General features: G+C 40.5%; 1 protein-coding gene across 2 annotated transcripts in view; it reads left to right on the forward strand.

The window, feature by feature from the left end:
* The window catches only part of NELL1 (neural EGFL like 1), an 865070-nt gene that overhangs the window by 134388 nt on the left and 704322 nt on the right, over nucleotides 1–26360 (forward strand). For both annotated transcript variants that reach the window (XM_037027141.2, XM_073216324.1), the window contains exon 4: nucleotides 3711–3881. In XM_037027141.2, the coding sequence (XP_036883036.2) occupies nucleotides 3711–3881 (171 nt within the window). The remainder of the gene's footprint in view (nucleotides 1–3710; nucleotides 3882–26360) is intronic.

The raw sequence follows: 26360 nt of genomic DNA on the forward strand, positions 1-26360 counted from the left end.
CATCTACATTCATCAGGGATATTGGTCTGTAATTTTCTTTTTCTGTGGGGTCTTTGCCTGGTTTTGGTATTAGGGTGATGTTGGCTTCATAGAATGAGTTTGGGAGTATTCCCTCGTCTTCTATTTTTTGGAACACTTTAAGGAGAATGGGTATTATGTCTTCTCTGTGTGTCTGATAAAATTCCGAGGTAAATCCATCCGGCCCCGGGGGTTTGTTTTTGGGTAGTTTTTTGATTACCGTTTCAATTTCTTTGCTCATAATTGGTTTGTTTAACTTTTGTGTTTCTTCCTTGGTCAGTCTTGGGAGGTTGTATTTTTCTAGGAAGTTGTCCATTTCTTCTAGGTTTTCCAGCTTGTTGACATATAGGTTTTCATAGTAGTCTTTAATTATTCTTTGTATTTCTGTGGAGTCTGTCATGATTTTTCCATTCTCATTTCTGATTCTGTTGATTTGTGTTGATTCTCTTTTTCTCTTAATAAGTTTGGCTAGAGGCTTATCTATTTTGTTTATTTTCTCAAAGAACCAGCTGTTGGTTTCGTTGATTTTTGCCAATGTTTTATTCTTCTCAATTTATTTATTTCTTCTTTGACCTTTATTATGTCCCTCCTTCTGCTGACTTTAGGCTTCATTTGTGCTTCTTTTTCCAGTTTCGATAATTGTGATGTTAGACTATTCATTTGGGATTGTTCTTCCTTCTTCAAGTGTGCCTGGATTGCTATATACTTTCCTCTTAAGACTGCTTTCGCTGCGTCCCACAGAAGTTGGTTTTTTGTGTTGTTGTCATCTGTTTCTATATATTCCTTGATCTCTCTTTTGATTTGTTCATTGATCCATTGATTATTTAAAAGCATGTTGTTAAGCCTCCATGTGTTTGTGAGCCTTTTTGTTTTCTTTGTAGAATTTATTTCTAGTTTTATACCTTTGTGGTCTGAAAAATTGGTTTGTAGAATTTCAATATTTTGGAATTTACTGAGGCTCTTTTTGTGAGGTAGTATGTGGTCTATTCTGGAGAATATTCCATGTGCACTTGAGAAGAATATATATCCTGTTGCTTTTGGATGTAGGGTTCTATAGATGTCTATTAGGTCCATCTGTTCTAGTGTGTTGTTCAGTGCCTCCGTGTCCTACTTATTTTCTGCCTGGTGGATCTATCCTTTGGGGTGAGTGGTGTGTTGAAGTCTCCTAAAATGAATGCATTGCAGTCTATTTCCCCCTTTAGTTCTGTTAGTATTTGTTTCAAATATGCTGGTGCTCCTGTACCCAACGTATTTTTAAAAAATATCACCTTAATTTTCACCCACATTGAAATAGAGTACTTTTTGAACATGGGCATTATGCTGTCAGAAACTTTATCCTAAAACACAGGTACCTATTTTCCTAACAATAGGGCAGACTTTTTTTCTCCGAGCTGTGTATCTGTGAATACCCAGAACTCACTTACTTCACTGCTTCATGAAGTGGTCTTTCAGAGATGTGCTTATAATACATGGAGCCCTTGCTCGATGAAGCCATAACTGGGCATGATGAAATCTGCTTAAATGTTTCTGCCTTCCTTTTAATTTTTTTAAATGATTCTATCAAGTGATCACTGTGAAAATGTCTAATTGTCATTGATTGCAGTCCCTTGAGCATCACATCTCTTTCTGCTACAGTAGCTTGTTGGTCAAAATAAAGTAATTGGGAGATTTCTCATGTATTAATTTTGGTTAGATATTATAAACTCATGCTGCTTTTCTATACAGGAGTAGTAAGGTCTTGGGCAAGATACTTAAGATCTTTGTTCATATGTGAACTAATCTGTAAAATAGGGATAAAAATACTTTCTTTGAAGAAATTAAGTCAGATTATGTTGATGACAGCCCTTGGCCCGTTCTCGGCCCATGGCAGGCAGTCCTGCATTGACGGCTTCCCTCGCCTCCCATTTGTTTCCCATAGGCCAGTTGCTAGCTTTTTTGTGGAAGGGACACACATTTTATTTCCTCTTCCACTAGTCTGAAAGCATCTTGAGAATATGATCTGTATTTTAAATCCTTTTTTAGCCTTTTGCTGTGTGCTCAGTAACAGTAAATTCAATAAAGTAATGAAGGACCAGATAATCTCTAAGGTCTTCTTGATTTTTTAAGTTCTCTGTTTGATTCTTCTAGCTTAGAAGAAATTTAGACAATTCCCTTACAATGAGTGTCTTCTCTGTTAAGGTATTTCCCCCTTTGCAGTCTTATAAAATATGTCTTATATTTATTATTGCTAATAAGAATGCATCTGGTCTCAGGAGCTGGTGTCAATAGTTTAAGTAACCTCTTTAGTTTATTACCTTGGGCCTGATTCTTTTATTGCAAATAAGGTAGGTCAGAGGCTGGTCTTGACTCTGCATCCCCTGCATTGCTCTCCTGGGAAGATCCCTGTGAAAGATGAGCAAGAAATGCATAACTGTTTTCTGACATACGATCTGGGAGTCATTAATAGAGGCTGAGTTTCATGATATATTCATATCAGTCCTCACAAAAGATGCATTTTGTGTTTTAGATTAACTATGATCTGGCTAGTAGGCTCAGGCCAACTCAGCAGATTAGAGGAGAAGCAATAGGTCTTTCCAAATCAGGGACTGAACCTGGTTACCTGTCTAGGCAAGCAGTGTGTTCTTGGTATGAATAAATTGCTTGGAGACAGTACCATTTGAGGCCATGTTTCCCCCTGTGTCATTGCCCCTCTGAGATGGGCGGCACACTGGTAGAAAGTGCATAGGTTGTCAGATTTAGACCCTGTGTTGAATCCTGGTTAGGGTATGTTACTACATCCAGAATCTGTTTCTTATATTTAAAGCCTTGATAATATCAGTCTAGTAGGTTTTTGTGCATGATAAGTTACAGAGTATATGTTAAATGCCTCATGCAATGCCTGGTGATGAGATTAGATCCAGTGTTGATGACACACTTCAGAAGAGAAGCATAGGAGACTGAAGAGGTCTGCCACCCATCCACAATAGTATCAGCTCTGGTGTGTATCTGAAGAGTGTCCCAGAGTTGCCTGCTGCCTCTTATGACTAATATGCAGACTGCAGGGGTGGTGCTGAGGTTCACATAAATATGGAAAACTTGGTAACAATCTGTAGAAAGAAAAACCTCAATTATATGTTTCATTCCATGATCATTTGAAATACTGGTCCATTTGTAAGTAGCTTCAACCTTTCCTCCCCTGCTCATTATCTGGGAATTGTCATCCACTTAAAGCTTTTGTCCAAGGGGTTATTTAAAAAAAAAAAAAAACGTCTTGCTAGTTTCTCCAGCTGACAATTTATTTCAATCCCTAATATCCAACATGACTTCCATTTTCCTTTAATTCTTGAAAAAGTTAAAATGACAATAATAAAAATCATAAGTCCATTTTATGTGAATAGCCATTTTTAGACAATAGAAGGTTCTGAACTGTGCTTGTATTTAAGAGAGACTATGCCAAGCTTTGCTAATTAGCTTGTGGTCTGTTACCTCTTGGTGGCTCCATCTCCATTTCAGAGACTCAGGGTGTCACCAGTAAGGTTCTCAAGCAACAGGTGAATTGGATTCATTATGGGTCAGTTGATTTGGGGTTATAGATCTTTGTGTCATGTTTAGCTTATTCTAGATTTTGAAAAATGTCATAGGTATTGAGGATTGATGATGGTGGTGAAATCCAGAGGTAAAATAAAGGAAATATTTGTTACCTTTACATACAGCTATTTTGAACTGGAGAGCAGTGGTCTGAGGGATGAAATCCGATATCACTACATACATAATGGAAAGCCCAGGACGGAGGCTCTCCCGTACCGGATGGCAGACGGGCAGTGGCACAAGGTCGCGCTGTCAGTTAGTGCCTCTCATCTCCTGCTCCATGTTGACTGCAACAGGTATGTCTTTTATCCTTTGTGATTCTGCCCTTGAAATCAGGCAATGGGAAGGGGAAAAATATCAAACCCCTCCAAGCCTTGCTGGGAAACAAAAATCAAGGGACCCTAACTGTAATTTAAACCTATCGAATGGGCCATTAGACATGCTGAAATGACCAACTGTAATACGCTAAGAAAACAGTTCATTAAGGTGAAACAGTATCCTGTGATTAGGAACAAATGTACAAAAGGTTGATTACAGATTGGGGAATATTAAGTGCACCTTGGTGTACTCCAGGCTCCAGATGAAATTCAATGGAGCTGTGATCACAGTTAACTGTGATATATTGTTGTTGAGTTCATTCCACTTGGAAGTGAATGAGCCAGTCTACCTTAGAATGAATCTGAGGAGCCTGTGTCACTGAAGCAACTAATTCTATTTCACTTCATCAGGCACAGCTTTGCTTAAGTATCTTTCCAAATGGAGGCCTCTTAGAGTGGCTGTTCTTTGAATCTTTTGGAGTTGATGCCACCCAATTTCTGCAAAGGAATGAGCCTTCCAACTTGTCACAGGAAATCAAGACTATTTGTGAGATATAGGGAGTTTCACAGGAGGTTGAGGGCAGGGGTAGGAAGGAGATGCTGTTGCCCATGTCTGCCTTTACTGCCAGCTGAAGAAAAAGACTGTTGGTCTCCACTGAGTCATTTGTAGCTGGATAGCTGGATAATGGTGGTTAAGGAGAATGTTGTGATCTCTCTAGAACCTGCTGAAAATCCTGATGGACAGTGATGTGAGTCCTATATAGAGAAATTTTTGTATTGCAAGCAGTCCCCATGAATTGTTGATTCTCATTAATGATACTACCAAAGTTAAGATGACCAATCCACCTCAGGACTTGCTTGCTTGAGCCCAAGACAAAGAGCAGACATGTTGGGAGCAGCTTCCCTTCTGGAACCCACCAGAAGGAGGAATAACCCAAGGTCAGTCAGCTCCAGGCTACATTTCTGATGGGTGGATACTTGAATGTGTTTGCCACTCTGGCTCAGCAGTCTCTTTTAGGAGAGATCTGGAAGGGCAGAGAATAGAAACTATGGTCAGGCTTTAGAGAAGTTCTGCTATCTTGACATGAGTCTTGGTTCATTTTGATGTCATCTATTTAAGATGCTTTCTGGACTTCAGAAGAATTGTGGCTTCAACCAGATATGTATGCATGGACAACATTTCCAGAGAAGCCACTGGCTCGTTTTTACCCTGTAGTCCTGGGCAGCCTGGATAAAGCCAGCCCTCAGCTGCTGTTGCTCTTTCCACCTTTAAGAGCTTGTTGACTCCTTCAGTCTCTAGCACGAAGTGGCCCGTCAGGTAGCGCTCCTGTTCTCCCTGCCCCCACCACGCAGATGCTGCCCAAATGGGAGAGAGGGAAAGGACCCTGCATGTCCTCCTATGCCACAGGCCAAAAAGAGGCCTCAGAGCCCTAGTTCACTAATTCCCAACTTTAAAGTCCCAGAGACACTGCTATACAATTTTTTACTTACTTCTTTTAAAAGTTTTGTCTTCTGTTTTCCAGTACTTTTCTCTCTAGAGAAGTTGAAATAGAGGAGAGGCTATGTCTCTGTTAATCTAAGGTTTCATGCCCTCAAATTCTCTAGCCCCTATAAATTATTTTCTTCTTCTAGTACTCAGTCATTTGTTAGCTGTGTGAATTTGGGCAAGTTAATTTCTTTTCATTTCAGTTTGTGAATTTGTAAGCTGGGAATAATACTAATATATATTCATAGTTGGGAATGTTGAATGCGATGGTCCACATAAAGGAGTTAGGGTGGTGCTTGGCCTTTGGCACTCAATACATATTTGTTGTTCTGCACATCTGTGGTGCCTCTTTGTCTCCACATTTTCATTCACTGTATGTTCTTCACTACTGTAATCTCTCTACCAGGAGAGTGGGGAGAGGATTGGAGGGCTGAACATCACAATATTTTTTAGGGTTAGTTCCATTGGTTAAAGAATGAACTGAATGGATTCTAAATAGTCCTTCCCTTCTCTTGAAGTTTCTCATACTTCTGTTCATGGTATACATGTCCCTTAGGATCCTGGAGGAAAAACAAAATTGTTAATGATTCATGGATCCAGACACAAATGAGTTTTGTAAGATAGGTCAGGGGAAACAAAGGCCTGGAATGACTGTGCCAAAAGAGAGGTAAATTTTGACTTAGGTGAAATAAGAAATGTCTAAAACATAGTTCCCAAACCTGATTACACATAAGAACTACTGGGGAACTTACTCTTTAAGCTATGCATTTTGTAACACTATGAAGTTCTTTTTGATTCCTTTTAACCTTAGAGTTATATTATCTTATTTTTCTCACCCTGTCATCCACTAGAGTTCAGCTGGTTGGATGACAAATGCAGATTTGATAACATTGATTAAGTAGTGATTATGCTAGGCACAGTGCTAAGTACTTTACAAAGATTAATTCATCCCGCACTCATGCTGTTGTTTTCTCATTTAAAAGTAACAGAACTGAGGTTATATTATATCTGCATTCCTGCTAAAAAGTGACAGTGCTAGGATTGGGACCCAAGTCTGACTCATGAGAGTCCACTCTGCCTACTAGGCTGCTCAGGGACAGTGGTCTTGGAACATGAGGGACATTGACAGTGGTCTTGGAACATGAGGGAAGGCAAGAACCTGATTCTGTGTGAGCAATTTGCTCTTTCTAGTATTTTCCTCCCACATGTCTTACATTGCTGATCTTTGAAGTTGTTTAATAAGATGTAGAATCTTATTAACTGAACTCATTGCATTGGCAGGGGGAAAGGGACCTACATTTATTAGCATCTACTACAAGCCATGTAAAGTGCTAGACATATTACTTAGCATAGCCATATGGGGACACTTTCATTTGATCTCTTTTACATATTTGGAATTAGAAAGGCTCAGAGAAGAAAAGTAACTCCATCTCAGTCACATTATGTGTGACTTCCTACCCCTCCATGCCACCTCTGTAAAGTGCTCATGACATGTACTTCCCAGGACAAAGTCAACTGCACCAGGCACTCCTCCCTGGGGTGAGATGCTATAGGAAATTCCATATAGTCATTTGAAACCAAGAAGAGAAGAATGTACAGGCAGTTCCATTGCTCTGAGGATCTGTGGTGTGGTGGGATTTTCCACCTTTTTGAGGTTAGAATTGAGAAATGGCCTCTTCAGACTTAATCACACAATCGCCACAAGAAAAGTGACTGCTCTTTCCGTCTGTAGTTGAACACTTCCTGCTTGCTGCAGAGACTTACACTTCCTGCTTCTGCTTTTCTAGCTGGGGCTAGGGAGAAGCTCCCAAAATGTGGGGAGCAGATTATGTTAAACTAGAAACAAAACAAATTGGGTGGCCAGCATGATTATCTCCGTTACCTTGGGTTTTTCTCAAGCTGCCTTGATATTAAGAATTGCCAACAAAGCCTAGTATGAAGCCTGAACTAAACTTCCTGAGATTCTTCCATTCCATTCTCAGCTCACCCTGCAGCCTGTCTCTATTACCCAAAGCCCAGAATCCACTGACATCTTGGATTCTGTGCGTAACTGCTCCTTCTCATTCACCACAAAAGGGATTTTCTTTTTATTTGGTAACTTTTAATTTCAGTCAGCTCATCAAATTAATGTATTAAACACTCTCTGCCGGACTATGTAGGTTACAAAGAAATAAGAGTCTTTTTGCCATCAGGAAGTTCATGGCTTATTCTGTCATTTTAAATTCTAAAGCCACTAGGGGCCCTGACAGTGAGTGGCCCTAGAACCTGGGTATGAGAGCAAGCATGGACGCAGATTGCAGACCTGCAAGCAGGCTGATTTGACAACTCATATGGAGCAGTGGAGAGAACTGAAAATAGTCACTGCCAGCATTTTGGTTTTGAAGTGACAGTGTAGTTGAGCTTCTCAACAGCTAAGGGACTGACTCAGAATTGTTAACCATTCAAATGACATATTCATCCAGCCTTTGATCAGCACATTTTGCAGTATGCAGGTGTCCCCACTCTAAGCTAACGTCCTCTTGTCTCACTGCTAGAAAAATTTATCTCTTACATAGTCACAGTGCCACAGAACTCTGAATTCTCATTTGTTCAAGCTTGTACAAGTGTGCATGCCACACACACTTCTGCAGCCTGACAGATGGGGAGTTACCTCAGTGATTATAGTCTAGAAAATAAACATATTTAGACTTTTAACACATACTGTTTATTCATTGCAGAGCATATTAAATTTTTGATATAACTGATCTTGAAGAACATGCAGAATCAGAAAAAAAATGAACTTACTATAAATCACTGAACACACTGGTAATTCAAGATTTCTGTCTAATATTTCAAAGTAACTTTGAGATATGAGCATCTGTTTATACCTCCAGAGTTTTCATAATGAAATGTGATATGGTGTCTCCCGTTCAAAGAGCTCTTAATGTATTTACAAACATCTTACTAAACTTCACATTCCTTAAGGTAGTTAAGACACATGTTTGTGATGTTCTACATTAATTTTATGCAAATATTTATGGTACAGTAAGGAGCAGAGAATTTAAGAGATGACTCTCAAAGGCCACAGCTTCTAAGAGAGTCAAGCCAAGATTCACAATCTTGTTTCCTCAATTGATTATTCACTTCACAAATAGGCGCACATGTGCACAACTCATCAAAGTTAATTCAAATAAAATTGAGAAGCCAGTATATGTCTCATGTACAACTAACCCAGCAGCTCTAGATCCTCTGTCCAGGAAGAGATGACAAGCAGTGAACATAGGACATAGCCATGTGTAAATTTAAGTAATTTAAGTAACAGCACAAGGCAACAGTGTAAGATGTTGTAAGGCAGTACATGCTGGATTGCTAGATTTTTGGTAGAGACAGTCAGGTCTGGTAGATCACAGGTGGAAGGGCCTCTCTATTGTGGAATAGTCTCTCAATTTCTTACCATCCCAGCTGAAAATGTATAACAATTTCTGCAGCTTTACAGTTTTGCCAGTGTGATTTGATTCTGTGCAAGTCACATGAGAATCAGGCTTGGAATGAAGTTCATCTTGTAAGCATTACAAAGCCAATCATAGTGCCTGTGTGAGAAGAGTGTGTAGGGGTAATTCATATCAAGTTGGCAGTGAGGGAAGGGGAGAGCCTGCAAGGAGCAACAGAGAAGGAGGTATGAGGCATGCAGGAGGAAAGGAAGAGCTGTTTTGACAAGGCTCTGTGGTTTAACCTGGGCTGAAATGAATGCTGGACCTTTGTCTTGGTTTTACATTTATAAAATGTGATTTACATGCTATGCTGCAAGAGTGAAAACAGGTAATATGCCTGCAATTCTGTGAAGTCTTAATTTCTTTAATTCTCCTTTCATTCATTCATATGCCAAGAAGTGTGCTTGCATCCGTAAGGCAGTAGTAGTAACTCTTCTACCATATGGTTGTAGGAAAGTATGCAAGAGAGTATGTGCATAGCACTTCAAAAATGTCAAGCTACTATATAAACATAAAGCATCATGAAGTATGATAGACATGTATCAAAACAGTGGCTTATATCCCAGGGTCAGAACCTCAAGTGTAATGTGGATCCATGATGCAGTGTGGGAGTTGAGGTCATTCAGGTCCCTGTAATTATTCTGACAGTCAAATTCTAGGTAAGTTTCCCCAATAGTGAGCCTTTTAATTCCATGTTTGGTAATGCAACACAATGGTACATGGTTTTTGCATGCGTCTTTAAAAGTATGTAATTGCAGAGTCTTTAAAAACATGCAGTTGAGGCTGAGTGGGGAAGGAAACAGCCCTGCCAGTGTGATAAAATCGTCTATTGATCCTGGCAGAGCCTTGAGAATGTGGCACGGCCTCTTCCCTTTTTAATCCTGTGAGAGAGGAGGTTCAGATACTTACTTTCCCCTCCCCAATTTATGAGCAAAAATGATCACAGCTTTCATGAAGGGTTGTAAAGCCAGGTGAAGTACTGAGTGAGGAAACTCATTTGTTATAATTTCCTGGATCTCCAAAATAAAATATATATACCATTTGTTTCTCTACTTTGAAAATGTGGCTTATTTTGAATAACGGTTTTCTGAACTGAAAATTTGAGTTGAGAGTGTTAAATTTGACTGTGGGAAAGTAATTTACTCTTTCTAGGCCTTAGCTCTTCTAGCCTTTTTGGCGGGGAGGAGGGGAGGGCCTTCAGGACCCTGGAGAGCAACTCTGCTCGCCACCTCCAGAGGGACACTTCTGTAGTAGACCAGCAGGGGGTTTGCGATTATCTGAATCTATGTGTGGGTTGACAGTACAGCATGCTGCTGGTAAGCAAAGACAACCCAGATGCCCAATCCTTTTTTTTCCCTCTTGTATCCCTCCTTGCTGGAGTAGATGCCGAATATGTATTTTTGGATGCTAAAGGGGTGTTGGCTATTCTCTCCACCTCATGCTCTTTCTTTCAGAGTGTTCTGCTCCACACATGACAGTGGGACAGCCTTTTTGAGGGTGCAGGCTGCCTTGGCCCAGGAGGACTTGGTAGCTTGGTGACCTACAAGAAAGATCAGTGTACTGTAGCCAGTGGGTGATGGATAGTGGTGCTGCTGAAAAACAACATGTCCTCTGAATACTGAAGGAAAAAAAGCCTTTGATGCTTCCAAGCTGTAGAGACTTACATAATGGAGAGAAGGGATCTGAAGATCTAGATGGCCAATGTAATACATTTAATGTTGTAGATTCTTTGGTAAAGTAGAGAGTAGCTGCTTAATTGTTAAGGCAGCCTAGGCTTTATTATGCTGGGTGTTGCATTCTGACTGAGCCCCTCACACTTCTACTCATGCTGTGCGCCCTGTGGCTTATTCATTCCAACCTCATTAGGTGGATTCTCACTTTGCTCTATCTTCTAATGACATCGGTAGCAGACCTATTTCTAATTTAGTCTTTTAAAGAACATTTATCTTTTCCTCTTGTTCCCTTATGTGTTTAAACATGCCTTTGGTTAAGTGTGGCCTCAATGGCAGAAGTAGGTGGTAAAAGGATTAATTGAAGTGGATGATGAGAGAGTGGCCTGTATTTCCCCACACCAGCCTGCACTTCTGGGCTTTCAAAGTTGCAAATGTAAAGGACTAAAAAAAAATACAATAGAACCTTTCCTTTATCTAGTGGTTTGTTGGCGGTGAGAAGCCATGAGTAGATTAACAAGAAGGCATTTTACTGCAGACATGGGGCCCAAGATTTATTAGAATAGAAAAATTAGACTTCATTTCCAACTCATGGTGATTTCATCTATAGCCTTTAGACACATCTTGAGTTGTTATATTGCATGGACATGGGTCTGTACCAGATAAATAGAAGAGGAAATAGGCTGCAAGAGAAATAAATGTTTTCTTGTAGGAAAAAATATCAATGCTTACATCTTTATTGTTATAATTTTACTCTGCTCTTTTGATGGATATGCATTGTTATTTTTTAGAAAGAAAAGGAAGGAGAGAAAATAAAAAGTCAAACCAGAACAACAAATAGAATGGAACCCTATTTTAAAAAAGATACAATTATATATTAGTTGTCTGTGTTCCTTTTATGCTTCACTCATTGGAAAAGAGCATTGGGGAATAAAAAATGTATGAGCTGTGAGGACTTTTTAATTGAACAAATAGTAATTCCAAATACTACATTAGTTTTCTAGTTAGACCAGGGGTTCTGATGCTGTCATTGAAAAGAACTGATTTTTTACATTACTATAAAGAAATTCATCTCTCTCTGAAAACTAATTAAAGTAATGTTATAAATAATAGCAGCCAGAGTAGTTGGACGTGCAGAAACAGATTTATAGCTGTACCTATTTGGCCGTTCTTCTTTCACGGGGTATGGTGGGTGTGGGGTGAGGATGAGGTGGCTTAGAAGGACAAGAAGGCTGTGCCTTTTCTTTCCTCTAACCCCAAATTCAGTTGCCTTTGTCCCGTAGCTCATCCTTCTTACCTTCATGTGAGCGTTCCTCCCAGCAGGCATTGCAGAGCCACTAAGCCAGCTGGTTAAGGTGCTTGGGTCCTTACCTGAGGGTTTTCCTGGGCAGTTAGAGTGGAAATAATTTCCTTTCTTACAGGGCCTGGGTGATGCTGGCTTTGACTCTTCCCCAGGAATGTCATGCTGTATCTCCCCTCATTGGGGTCAATCAGTGTGAGGGTATCACTTTCCTAACAGGAAATTTCACATATAGCAACTTAATAGGTTTGGGGTTGGGGCCATCAGCAGGCATCTTTAGGGCACCTGGATGCCTGTGTTCCCTGGAATGGAATTTATTTCCACTGGGGGTAAACAGTGCTAGCCTGTGAGTCGTTCTGCTGTGTCCTCAGTGCACATTTGACACGCTCAGTCACTCAGTGCACTTTTGCCAATACCTGCTTTCCAGGTTTGATGCTATTCTTGAAGCACAAGAAAGGAAGCAGCTGGGGAATATGGTTCACATTTCTTGACATTTTATCCTTGAAGGCCCAGCACCAGGTTGATGGAAGCTCAGACTTTCTGCTCAGTCGTTACCGAGTTGAAGATTAATGTTTTGTATTTCTTTAGAGGTGATTCATATAGTCACTCGGTCCTGACTGTGGTCCTCTGAGGTTGGGTGGACTTTTGAAGTGCTGAGAATAGAAGGGACTCATCCAGGGGTACACAGTCAGCGGCAGGTCAGAGCCAGAGTGCGGAGGTCTCCTTCCTTATTTCTTCTTTGGGAAGGTCTCTGCCAGTCTCTCCTCCTCTTGTCCTCCACCTCATCGTTTTTCTTCATCTTTTAAAAAAATTTTTTTATATTGGTATCATTAATCTACAATTACATGAAGAACATTATGTTTACTAGGCTGTCCCCTTCACCAAGTACCCCCCACATACCCCTTCGCAGTCACTGTTCATCAGCATAGTAAGATGCTGTAAAATCACTGTTTTTCTTCATCTTTTTAACACTCCATGTGACAACATAGTAACATTTCTGAGTTCTTGCAGAAGTACAAGGAATCCCATTTCCAAACTGAAGAAAACTAAGGCCAAGTTCCATGTAATACTTTCTAACCTTGGGAAGGCTGCTTACCTAATAGGGCCACTTCCCTGGTGTACCCAAATCTACCTTGTTAGAAATTCCTACCACTGCTGGTCTTGAGACTCTGGAAGGCTTCTGTGATACTGCTTTTGGATTTAAAGACCCTGCCTCCTCCCTGGAATCTGGAGTGTTGATGGGTTCATGGCTTCAGAACCACAGAGGTAATATTGGGTCAGGTCTTCGAATGGCTCCTCCTCCTCCTATGATTTGTATGCTTTGCTTGTGCCCCTGTGCTGATGTGTAATGGCCAGGGGCCTAATCTTAAATCATGACTGACTGCAAATGAGCCATTCAGCCACTTCTTAAAATGTGAAATGGATATATTGCACTAGTCTCCTGTGTTACATGGGGTGGTTTTACACTGTTCCAGTATAAATTTGGATATTTATGATTTCAAGGGGATAAACTCACTGTGTTCTTTTAAGGTGACTCTGCAATCACAAGGTCTCATTTAAAACCGGTAGTGAAATAAAGGATTGGGTGGTGGGGACCCCCATGAAGGAGGGCATTTGTCCTTACTGCTTCTTTTATTGGTATCTAATTAGATATGTACTAGAGCCTGCAGGAGCTAATAAGAGAGCAAAGCATAGGAAGTAGGTGTGCATGGTGAATTCTGCATAATTTTCACAGACTGCAATGTCTCATAGACATTAGGGTGAAACATAAGGACTTCACACTGCAAATTTGATCACCACATTCCCTTCCCACCCAACCACACATGTGAGTACATTTAATGACTTCCTATGAGTTTGAGGGTAAATGTTACCATCCTTAATATAGCTTACAAAAATTTTGCATGGTCCAGCCTACTTCAGTTTCCTACTTCAGTTTCCTCTTGCACTAGTTTTCCTGTTCCTCTGACCTCAAGTTCTTTTACTTAAGTGTATTATGTTAATTTAAGCCACAGGCTCTTTGTACATGCCATTTGTAGAATATCTAGTTCATTTCTACTTATCTTCAACTTTCAGAACAAAAAAGTCTCCTGTGTTTTATACTTCCACTGTAAAATAGTTTTTCTAGGGTAGTTCTGATCATGTGATTAATTTCTGCCTTTCCCAGGACTTATAAGCACCCTGAGAGCTCACCATCATATCACACATGCATGTCATAAAGCTGCCACATAATGGGTAGCCAACAAATACTTGTGACGAATGGAATGACAAAATGGCAGAGTTCTGATCTATAGGTCTGTATTTGTGGCTTCTGACCTGTCATCCTACCCTTCTAGATGGTTCTGTAAGTTACATCTCCTTGTTTCTTGCCTCAAACTCCTCTTCTGTGCAAAATAGGCATCATTTCTACCCAGTCCACTTGGATAGGGTTATTATGAGGATCAAATAAGAATCTGCATGGGAATGTGTGTTGTAAATTTCAATGTAATTTGTAAATATCAGGCACGTGGGAAGGTGAAGATGAAGTAATCCTTGTTTTTCTGCTTTGAACTTTGGAGGATTATTCTTTTCTTGAGGAAGACAGTTAATCTATAAAAGGCTTTGGTGATTTCCTGGTCTGATTCACACCACAAGGTGAACGGTACCCCCGCTCTCAAGTTGAATTTACATGTGTCTTGTGTCTGAGGGAGCTCGGGCAGGCGTGAAGGAGCGGAGGTAATTTACAGATAGGGTAAGAACATAAACCTCTCACAGGCATGTGCCCCCTCTGCTGGAGAGCAAACACAGTTGGGTACACATGTTTTGCCTGTGCAATAGACATATCCCCATCATACAGTTCCATGGGTCTGCTTCTTAAAACTGCATTTGAGGCCCACAGTACCTTACTCATCAAGCCCATTACAGTAAGTCCTTCAGGCAGGGTTTCATGAGTGTCCAGTGCTATTTTGGCATAGCCTTATTGTGAAGCTTAATGGATGTGTTTTTCTTTAGTTTTCTAAATAATAAAAAGTGATTGCCTGATTCACAAAAGTAAAAATGTACAAGAAACTATAAGGACGAAAATTTTGGGGAACAGTATAAAACTTGGGATGAAAACTTTTTCAGTATAGGCTTTATAGCTTCATATGATGGAGTATCTAATAAATTTATTATGCATTCCCCATGTAAATTACATAATATGTAATAAAAGTACTGAATAATATAAAAAAATTTAAAAAGTGCATGCAATTTAGAACCATATGCTACCTATCACCCTGCCCTAAGTCCATTGTGTGGAAGTTATCATTAACAGGTTTATTTCTAGTCTCTAGATGTTCTTTGCATATGCACATTTTTTAAAATAATGAAAGCACTATACATATTCCCTACTTTGCTTTTACATTTAATAGAATAAAGCCTGCCACTCCATTGGTGTACAGCAGGAACACACTCAGGTGGAATGAGGGATGCTTTATTCTTGTAGGACAGTCTGGACAGCTCTGTGCCTTTAGTGTGTGGAGCAGTATTCACCTGCAGGCCTCTAGCCACCTGCTTTGGGCTGTAATCCATGCCTCTAGCCTGTCACACCGACTATAGAAACAGGGCAGGGAGCCAAGACCCCCTGCCCTTGGATCAGCATGTCCTGTCTCCACTGTGTAGACAGGTGAGACCATGACAATGAGGGTCAGGTTCTCTGAGTGTGGGCATATGCTAGATCTTATTTTGTGTGGCTGAAGTGGAGCTGGCACTGTCCAGGGCCAGCATCAGGTGGACACAATGAGAGAAAGTGTAATGTAGTGGTTAGGAGCACAAGCATTTGGATCTGGACAGGCTGGGTTTCAATTCACACTCTGCTACTATCTGTGTGACACTTGGCAAGTTATTTAATTTTTTTTTCTTTTAGATAAGGATAATAATAATGTCTCCCTCATTGGATTACTAAAATAAATGTGATAGTGTATGTGTGTTAGACACTCCTGGTTGTAAAAACAGTGGCTTAAACTGCAAGGATATATATATAATGTTCACTTAAAAAAGTTTAGATAAGGCAGACTTGGGATGAGTTGCTGCTCAGACATGTCACCTGGGCTCAGTGCATTTTTCTGCTGCCATTCTTGGCAGTGTCTCTAGATGCTTTTCCCTGGCAAAAGGAATTGTCATAAATCAGTCCTCATTCCATGGTGCTGCACTTTGCTTCCTCAACAAACTGAGATACTTTGGGAAAGAAGGGGGAATAACTAGGGTAGGCTGTCAGTAGTGTCGCTGCAGCATATCGATAGTATGCCCTGTGCGAGCTAAGTGTTCACCGTACCTCCATCATGCTGCTGAGGCTGAACTTGATAATGATGATCTTTCTACCACATCTGAGCAGGGCAGAAGTGAACAGAAGGACAAACCCAAGGAGGCGAGGCAATCCCAGGATCTGGTTAATCAGTCATTTGGGTATGTAGCTCTTCCTGCCATTAGGGATTCTTCAAGCCATGGTCAGAGGAAAGAAGGGAGTGGGTCCGAGAGGCCAGACAGGTTCCTGCCTCTAGAGCCCAGCAGCCCTGTTGGCAGGGGCAGCTTGTTAGGCCTTCCCTTTGGGGAACTCTGCTGTCTGCCTGCTGCTGCCCACATGGGTCCTTAAAACATAGCTACCCTTCCACAGACCGTGTCACGGAAGGCCCCCGAAGCCAGGGCCCACTGCAGCTTTACCAGGCCTGCTTTCCCACTCACTCTCACCTTCTCATACGCATGCCCTTGCTGCCTTCGCTCTGGATGTCGGCCCCTTACCCGATCAGCTTGGCCCCTTTGAATTCCTTCTGTTCAGTGACCTCAGAGCTTCCCGGCTCCCCTACCAGCGGGCTCCAGAGCACCCCCACTGGGAGGACTGCCCCTTCCTGCCCTCCGGGTTTGCTCATTCCCTCATGTTGACTCCTTGCCATACCTTGATCTTTTAATTTTCCTACCCAAACTGTAAGTTGAATCCCCAGCTTGTTGGGGCTGCTGTTACCTCCCTGGAGTTACAGCCATGCAGCAATGGAATGGCATCAGCAGATGCCTTTAGGGCTTCACTTGGAGGAAGTCTGAAATCTAGATTTCAGTGGAGAAAAATGAGTACAATCTTTACAGTATTTGTGAAGCTGTTTAACATTTAAATTATGTGACTGAGCCTTGCCCTAAAGCTCATCCTTTTTAAGTGCCACGTGAAAAAGGTGACTTGATATTTGCAAGTTGAGCAATCATTGGGATTAACTAGAATGTCACCTTCAAGAGGGAGTATGCCTGGGTATTGGCTCCAGTCGTCCCTCAAGGTGGATAACAGTGGGATGATGGAAGAATCCTTGGAGTCTGGACTGGGTATCTTCCATTCCCTTCTCCAGAATATTCTCTCCCCTCTGTTCTCCATTCTGCTGTATCCTCATCCACCGACCTGCATGGACGGCATCTGGGGGCTCCTTTGTCATCTAGATTCCTTTTCAGTTTGTCAATAGGAAGAACAGGCAGGAAATAAGCCAGGCGGGGAAAGACAAGTACCAACTGACTTCACTCATTTGTGGAGTGTAACAACAAAGCAAAACTGAAGGAACAGAACAGCAGCAGACTCACAGACTCCGAAAAGGGACTAGTGGTTACCAAAGGGAAGTGGGTGGGGAGGGAGAAGGGGAATAAGGGGCACTATAATTCACAATCACAATATAGGTAGGTCACAGGGAAGGCAGTTCAGCACGGAGAAGACAACTAATGACTCTACAGCATCTTACTACACTGATGGACTGCAATGGGGCGGGGGGGTGGGGATGAGGACTTGATAATATGTGTAAATGTTGAATCCACAATGCTGTACATGTGAAACCTTCGTAAGGTTACATATCAATGATACTTAATAGGAATAAATGGCAGGAGGTCAGAGGCAGGGAGGAGTGGGCATCTATTCCCTGCCTTTCTCTGGGGGCCCACCTCTGGGGGGCTGGCTGTGCCTGTCATTGAGAAGCCACAGCCCTCTTCAGGGGCCCTTTTGGATTCCCTGCCTTTTCACGCCCAGGAAGGAAAGAGCTCCCCTACCTCCTTTTTACAAACTCTGTGGTAGGGTACCATCCCTTGCCACTTACCTGCTTCCGACTCAGATTTATGTAAATCATTCCTTTAATTTATTACTGCTTTTCAAATTACCCATTCTCAGAATACTGACTGTTTCCCACTAGGACTCTGACTCTTACAGTTTCCAAGTCAGAAGCCAAGGATCACTTTCTGCTGTTAGCACTTTCAGGCTGTGTGTCCTTGAGCAAGTTTCTTAACCTTTTGAAGTCCTGGTTTCTTATCAGTAAAAGTGGGCGGTGATAATCCCTTTGTCTGTCTAACCCACCAGGAAGAAAGAGTATGAAAATGTCGGGTTAACCATGACATGCTGTGCACAGGGGGGGGTTAGCATCACTGTGATGTGCCAGGAGCTGGAGGTGGGAACTGGGGAAAGCAGGCTTTGAGGATGGAGCACGTAGGTCTCCAGAGGGCTGTGCACCTTTACCGGTTTGTCCAGCACCGCTGAGAACCATATCAGATAAGGGGGTGGTACCTGACAGATGACCCTTCAAAGACCTGCCTGCAGGGCCTCCTCTTCCGCTTACCTCGGCCCACAGGTCCACCTCCTGTGGAATACAGATGAGATCCCCTCCAATTACAGACAAATTATTTAGTGATGACATTAGCCTCTGCTAAGGTGGACTCTCTGATAAAGCCTTTGGAAAGCATAATTATGTGGTCAGATAGGAAGAAATTGTCAAAAAAGGTGTGAGATACATTAAACGAGAAGGCTGATCCCTTGGCTTTTGTTATTTTGCTATACAGAGTGCTGTATTGGCAAGAATAGATCCATTATTTGTGTCTGTGATAATGTGACAGTGGTTGCTAAAAAGAAATGGCAGTGGTGTTTATATTGGAAACTGCTCTGGAAGGCCTTGTGCCTGAGCTTTGAGAGGCACGTGGTGCCAACTCTAGTTGATCAGTCTTTATCAGGTCAATCATTATCCTTTTATTGCCTCTAAAGGACTATCACTGTGAAATTATCTTGATCATTTGCCTGTTTACAATTAGTGGTGTGTCTCATTCTCCCTGATCTGTACCTGATTTCACCTGCTGTAAAGAGTATTAGCAACTTGAATTTGTCTCCTTTTAATGCTGTGCTCCCAGCATCTCACCAAGTGCCTGACATGCAGGGGATTCTTGTTTGACCATTTGTTGAATTATCAAGTGAATTAACAAATGAGGAGAGGGATACTTTGCTTAAATGGCTGTGTTAGGCATGAGAGAGAATTCTGCACTTTTAAAGAACTGACATCTAATATTTTTTTCACAGCATTGGAGAGATGGGCATAAACTCACAATTCTAAGACAAAGTGCTCAAGGCCCTAACAGAAGCAAAGATACAGGTCAACTGTTAGAGGATTTAAGAATCAACTTCTGGTGGAAATGAGAAGGGTAGAATGAAGTGGTTTGTGAATAAGACTTTAGATTAGAGCCAGATTGCTGTGCTCAGACCCAGATGCTCCATTTCCCAGTAGTTTCCCTTTGCCATTCTCTTCTCATTTGTTAAAAAAAGAAAAAAATTGACCCTACATCTGATGTAAGGTAATATATAAATGTATATAGACTTAAGCATAGCACATAATAATTAAGGAATATTTACTGATTATTACCAGTAGGAATAGTAGGAGAAAGAGGAGGGAAATGTTATGAAATAAAAATGAGTGAATTCTAATTAGCAGATGAGAAGACCTGGATTCCAGCTTTTGTTCTGCTGCTCAAATTTGCAACCTTTGGCAAGAACTTCCCTTTTCTGGGCATCATGCAAAGTGAGGGATTTGAACTTGGTGGTCTCTGCATGCCCTCAAGCAATGATTACATGCTTAGAACTGAGCTTGAAGGATACACAGTATTTGTGGATTAGGAAGTAGAGTGTACATATGGGGGATAACTTTCTTTCTGATTTTCATTTTCACTGCTCATAACCTTAAGGTTATTTAATAGAAAAGAATATCAAATCTCTTGTACCGCCTTTACCCAGCACGCACACAGCTTTGTGTACAGAGGAGGTCCTCAAATATCCCTTGGAAGGTGGGAATATAAATATTATTTATTCCTTTCCTACTTTTTCTTTTTTATCAGGCATCTACTGTGTGTTGGGAGTTTACATATAGCATCTTCTTTGACCTTCAGAACAACCCTGTGAAATGTGGGAGCTGGTGTTTTTAAGTCCTCTTCATTTCCATTTTGACCATGAGGAGGTAGGATCCATGGGGATTAACCTCTTTGGGTCCTAGAAATAGAATGTGGGTCAGAGGGGGAATTGAAACCTAGGCAGGGAGGACTCCAAAGCTGCGATACTCTCCTGCTTTGTGAGGTGATTATACCATATCTTCTCTTCTTTCCTCACACCCTGGACAATTAGTCTTCTCTCTTGGGCTTAGTTGATAAACTTCCTGCCTCGCCCTGAAAATAGAAACAATCAAAGGAGGCCCTGATTGGCCCGCATCACTACCTCCACTGGTCTGCCTGCTCTTGCACGGCTGACACAGCGTGTCCTCCCACTGTGTATACTCTCCAGGCTTCTGTTCAGCACCATTTCCCTCCCTGGTGCAGGACATCACTTCAGCCATCTTCCCTCTCTTCTGCAACATCAGCTTTCCCCTCAGTGGGACTGTCTGTCTCAAGCAGCATAAATATGTTCTATAAACTCATAATTCGTAAGTAAAAAGCTTTCCCAAATCCTGTATCCATCTCTGGCTGCTGCTCCCATTTCTCTGATTCTCTTTACAGTAAAAATCCCCAGAAGAGCTAGTAGACATCTGTCTTCACTTCCTCCCCTAACATTTTTCTCATTAATCTAATCTAGTCAGGTTTTGGTCCCTACTATTCTACCAAGGAAACTCTTATTAAAGTCACCAAACACCTCCTCACTGCCAATTCTGAGGGGTGATTCTCCCACTTCATCTTACTCAACCCAACAGCTGCACTCAGCCTAACTGTCTGTTCCATCCTTGAAAATTCTTCACCTGGTTATTGCACCACCAGAAACTTGGAGTAATCTTTTACTCCTTACTTTTTTTTATACTCTACAGTTTATCAACAAAATTGTGTGGATTTTCTCTTCATAGTATATCTAGAATCAGATTATTTTTCATCAACTCTACAACCACCAGTCTGCTCCAACCACTGTCATCTCTCCTCTGTATTGATGCAATAGTCTGCAACAGGTTTCCCTGATTCCACCTTTGCAATGCCCCTATTTCCAGTCTATTCTCAACTCATCTACCAGAGGAATACATTTAATTAGATCATGACAATCCTCTACTCAAAACTCTCTAAAGCTCCTCCCATCTCAAAGTAAAAGACTGAACAGTAGCATGGCCTGAAAGTCTAAGGTGACTGACCTCCCTGCTGCTTCTCCATCTTCATCCCTGACACCTCTCTGCCCTGTTTCCTTGCTGCAGCCACACGTGAGTCCTTGATGTCACTTTAGCATTCTACACACACTCAGGCCTGAGGGCCTTTTCCTTTGCTGTTTGCTCTGCCAGAAATACTTTTTCTTGATATATTGTCTTGACTTGCTGCCTCCCTTCCTTAAAGTATTCAAATGCTGTCTCATCATTCTAAAGTAGAAATTCTCCCACCACATTGTTCCCCATCCCCTTAACTCTGTTTCGTTTTCTTCTTTGCATTTACCACTTCTTAGTATTTATTGCTTATTATGTGTTTGTACCTGCTCCTCTCCCTACCTTCCCCCGTGATGGTAGGGATGTATCTTTAGGACTTGGTATGGTGCCTAGCCCACATTAGACAGTCAACAGATACCTGTGGAAGGAAACAATGACTGTACTATGTTGCTTCCTTTGTATTTTATGCCACTGATTGTTGAGACCTTGGATTATATATGTAGTTGGCACAGAAACAAAACAAAGTGAAGCAGAGGCCCTGGTTTTCTGATCCACCCAATGGTAGCCAGTGGAGTCACTTGTGCAGACAGGCTCGCAGGGCCAGAGGGATCTGTGGGAGCATGTTTGGTGATAGGTACGTAACAGATACCTGCTGGCCTGTTTTGTCTGTTCCTTGTTTGGGACCTGCCTAATGATGTGGAGTTGGGCGGATGTAGCAGTGGGAGGGAGTGGAGGGTACAGTTAAAGAATACTAAGAGCTGCTATCTTTTGAGCAGCTACTACATGCCAGGTCCCAGGATTTACAAGTATTTTATTTCAATATCGCATAAAACCTAGGAGTCATCTATCACTTCTTCATTTTAGAGATTATAGGACTGTGCCAAACTCCCAGCTCAGAAGAATTAGAGCTCGACATTCTGGAACTGAAATCTCATTGGTGGGAGGAAAAGGTGAGGCATAAGAAGGTACCCCCAGGGCTCTCTTCGGAACTTAGGGTCTAACACACAGCCACCTGTCCAGAATATTTAGATTCACATATTCACTAGGTTTTTCAAAAAAACATCTGTCAAGTCCTTTTTTTTTTGGAGCCAGCATAATGCTGCAGGGGATATAGAATTAAATATATGTTATATCATCTAAGGAGCTTAGGATCTTATTTGGAGCATACAGCTACACATGGAGTGGTACATTGTAATACATGATAATATCTGAGGTCAGTGCTGAATGGTATATCATCTGCATTTTAAATACTGTTACAATTCCTAAGATGAGAACTTCTGCTACTCATTAGTTCTGCATTTAGTGTGTTAGGTCCCATACTAACTTCTGGAGACAAAGATGATGATGGTAAGAATATTAAATATGCTAAGCACTGTTTTAATTGTTTTAAATGTGTTTTCTCTTAGTTCTCACAAGAACCATATAAAGTAAGTAGTTGTTATCTACATTGTGTTGGGTGAAAAAAGTAGAAAACAATGGTGAAATAATTTACGTGTTCAAGGTTATATCACCGAGTCATGTTAAAAATTCAGTTAAAATAATTAAGAGTAAAGACCAAACCACCTATACTGAAGAAAAGGCCCAAGTTCTTAAGGATGTAGTTGTAAGACAGGCAAGTAAGTGATTCCTATACTAGTGTGACTAGTACTCCCATAGTGTGTGGTAATGGATGCTGTAGAGAACAGAGGTGATGCTCTTAATCTAGCTTGGGTGGGGGGTGGTCATGGGGAGAATGTAGGAAAGCTCATATCTTAATTGTTCAAGAAAAATGGTAATTGCCTAAATCTAAATCTCTTCATATTCTTTTCCCAAACACTTATAAACCAAGAAGGAAAACAAAAGTGTACTCGTAATGTCAGCATAGCTGGAGGTAGAGAGTAATGTAAACTTCAATATATGTAAGAACAAAACTTTACAAAATGAACATAAAATAGCAGAGACATGTATACAAACCTATTAAAAATGAGAAAACATTTCAGCTGGTACAGATTCTTTTAAAAAACCCTGTGAAGTAAAAAAACAAACAAAAAAGCTATAGTCCTATGTTTCCAATCTGAATAAAATATCCTTTAACAAACCTTTAAGGATGTAAAAGCCTATTTTTAACCAGAAATTCAGAAACTCAGAGTAGAAGTATACAAAAACCCCCAAGATATGTAAAATATGAGTTGACTGAATTCAGGAAAGAAACAACAGAAAGTGTCATTTTAGAAATGAATAAACTACAAAAACTCCAAAGGAGAAAAGTTCAACTGAAAAAATTACAAGGGGCATAAAGGAAAGTATTAAAATAACAAAGAAAATGAATATGAAATAGAAATAACCAGAAAGAAAATGGTCAATAAAGAAGATGGTTAAAGATGATGTAACATACTATATATATGTGTGTGTGTGTGTGTGTGTGTGTGTGTGTGTGTGAACTCCCTGAAGAAGAAAAACTGAAATAATTTAATAGGACTAATATTTTAAATTAAATTACAATTCAAGATAAGCAATCTTGAAAAAGAAGTAATTTGGGAGACTCATGATTCTTGATTTCAAAAGTTATCACAAAACTATAATCAAAACAGTGTGGTATGAGCATAGGATAGACAATATGGACCAATGATGATGAATAGAGAACCCTGAAGTAAACCCCCTCATTTATGGTCAGTCGATTTTCAAAAAGGGTTATCAGTGCCATTCAATGGGGCAAGGTCAGTTTTCAACCACTGGGCAAAGGATTGAAATATATGTTTCTCCAAAAAAGATACACAAATGTCTAATCACTGTAAAAAGTGAATATCCACCTGCAAAAGAAAGAATTTGGACCCTTAATCTTTCACCACATAAAAAAATTAACTCAAAGTGGATTAAGGACCTAATGTAAGAGCTAAAACTGACACTCCCAGAAGAGAACATAAGGAAAAATCTTCTTGATACTGGATTTGATGATGATTTGTTGGATATGACACTGAAAGCACAGGCAATTAAAAAAATAGATAAATTGAAGATTTAGAACTTGTGTGTCAAGTGATGCTATCCAGGAGAGTAAAAAACAGCCCACAGAATGGTATAAAACACGTGCAAATCAGGTATCTGGTAAGGCATTAATATCCAGACAAAGAACTACAACTCCACAACAACAACCCAATTAAAAAATGGGCAAAGGGTTTAAATATATATTTCTTCAAAAAAGATACACAAATGGCTAATCACATGAAAAGATGCTCAACGTCCTTCATCATTAGGAAGGTGAAAATCGAAATCACAATGAGATGCCGCTTCCTACCCAATAGGATGATCTAAAAGGAAACAATGTTGGTGAGGATAAGAAGAAATTGGAACCCTGGTACTTTGCTTGTGGGAATGTAAAATGATGCAGCTGCTATGGAACACAGTTGGGTGGTTCCTCAAAAAGCTACACATAAATTACCATATGACCCAGCCATTTCATTTGCAGGTATATACCCAGAGGAATTGAAAGTAGAAACTTGAACATGTATTTCCACCTATGTTTTCACTGCAGCATTTTTCGCAGTAAGCAGAAACAACTCAAGTGTCCATCAGTAGATGAATGGATAAACAAAATGTGGTATATAATGCAGTGCAATATTGTTCAGCTATTGAAAGGAATGCAATTCTGATACAAAATACAACATGGAAGAGTCTTACAAGTTATGCTAAGTGAAGCCGGATACAAAGGGACAAATTTTACATGATTCTACTTATATGAAATATGTAGAATAGTCAAATTCAGAGACTGAAAATAGATTAGAGGTTAGCAGGGGCTGAGGGATGGAAGAATGAGAGTCTGTGCTTAATGGTTGCAGTGTTTGGGATGATGGAAAAGTTTTGGAAATGGTGCACAATACTGTGAATGTAATTGCCAATGAACTGGATACACTTAAAAGTAGTTAAGATGGTGATTTTAGTTTATTTTGCCACAACTTACAGAAGTTAATAATGTAGTATAGCAAAAACCATTGATGTATATACTTTAAGTGGACAAATGGTATTTGAATTATATTTCAGTAAACTGTTGAATTATAATGCAAGACAACAAAGCCCAAATCTACATATTGAGTGGGCCCATCATGCATCTTGGAAAACTGACCTGTAAAGTCAACTCTGAGACATACATAGTAAAACTATTAAATTACAAATAAATAAAAAAAATTCTGCCGACACCAAGGCATAAAAGACCATATTGCTTACAAAGGAAAGAAATTTAAGTTGGCATCAGAATTTTGACAACATACAAAACAAGATGAAAATTGCATTTTCAACAACACTCAAGAGAAGATAGTAAGAGAAAAGCTTCCCTGTTTGACAGCTGAGTTGAATACTGGTGTATGACATAGTCTGACAAGTGCTAGGATGGTGTTTTGAACCAAGTGACCAGAATGTACAAAGGATGGAAGCAAGGGACTGCATGAAACTTCAGGGACTTGCCAATATGACTGGAGTCTCTGGATAGTGAAGTGGAGATACTCCTAAGGCCTTAGATCTCATTAAATCATTTATTTGTTCACTTAATATTTCTTGAGCATAAATATTAAGTGCCTGGCAATGCCTAGTCAGTTATGTGTTACTGAGAGAGTTGTTTATGAGGTCTATCTGGAAAGATAAGGAGGTTAAGAGAGTAGGGGAATGTATATACAAATCTTCATTTATGCACGGAAATATACCATAGAGTGTACTTGGGTACCATTTCAGTTATTCCACACATGTTCTTTCAATTGAAAATTTGTCAACCTTTCTATCAACCTAGTATTGGAAGTACAGGTGGGAAATTAATCCATTTAAGAAGCAGAGGGAGCCATGCCAGTTCATTCATTGGGTAATCATTATGTAGTTGTAGGTAGCTGTGTCCAGGAACTGATCAGACTGACACAAGTACAAAAATAGTTGAAAACCACTATTTTTGAGCATAGATTCTGTGGCTGGCACTAGTCTAGGTATTGAGGATTCCATAGCAAGTAAGTGTTAGTTTCTGCTTTGTCCACAAATTCATAAATTGCTGATTACATTGCATGATGTAAGTGAGGTAGGCACCAAGGTGTGGTGAGAAGATCAGAACTTTAATCTGCCTTCACATGCACTGGTGAGTGGGCATCCCAAGACTTTATTTGAGTGTAGAATTGAGTATCAGTGTATCTTC

Source organism: Manis javanica, chromosome 11 (genome assembly GCF_040802235.1).
Source record: "Manis javanica isolate MJ-LG chromosome 11, MJ_LKY, whole genome shotgun sequence".
Taxonomy (NCBI): domain Eukaryota; kingdom Metazoa; phylum Chordata; class Mammalia; order Pholidota; family Manidae; genus Manis; species Manis javanica.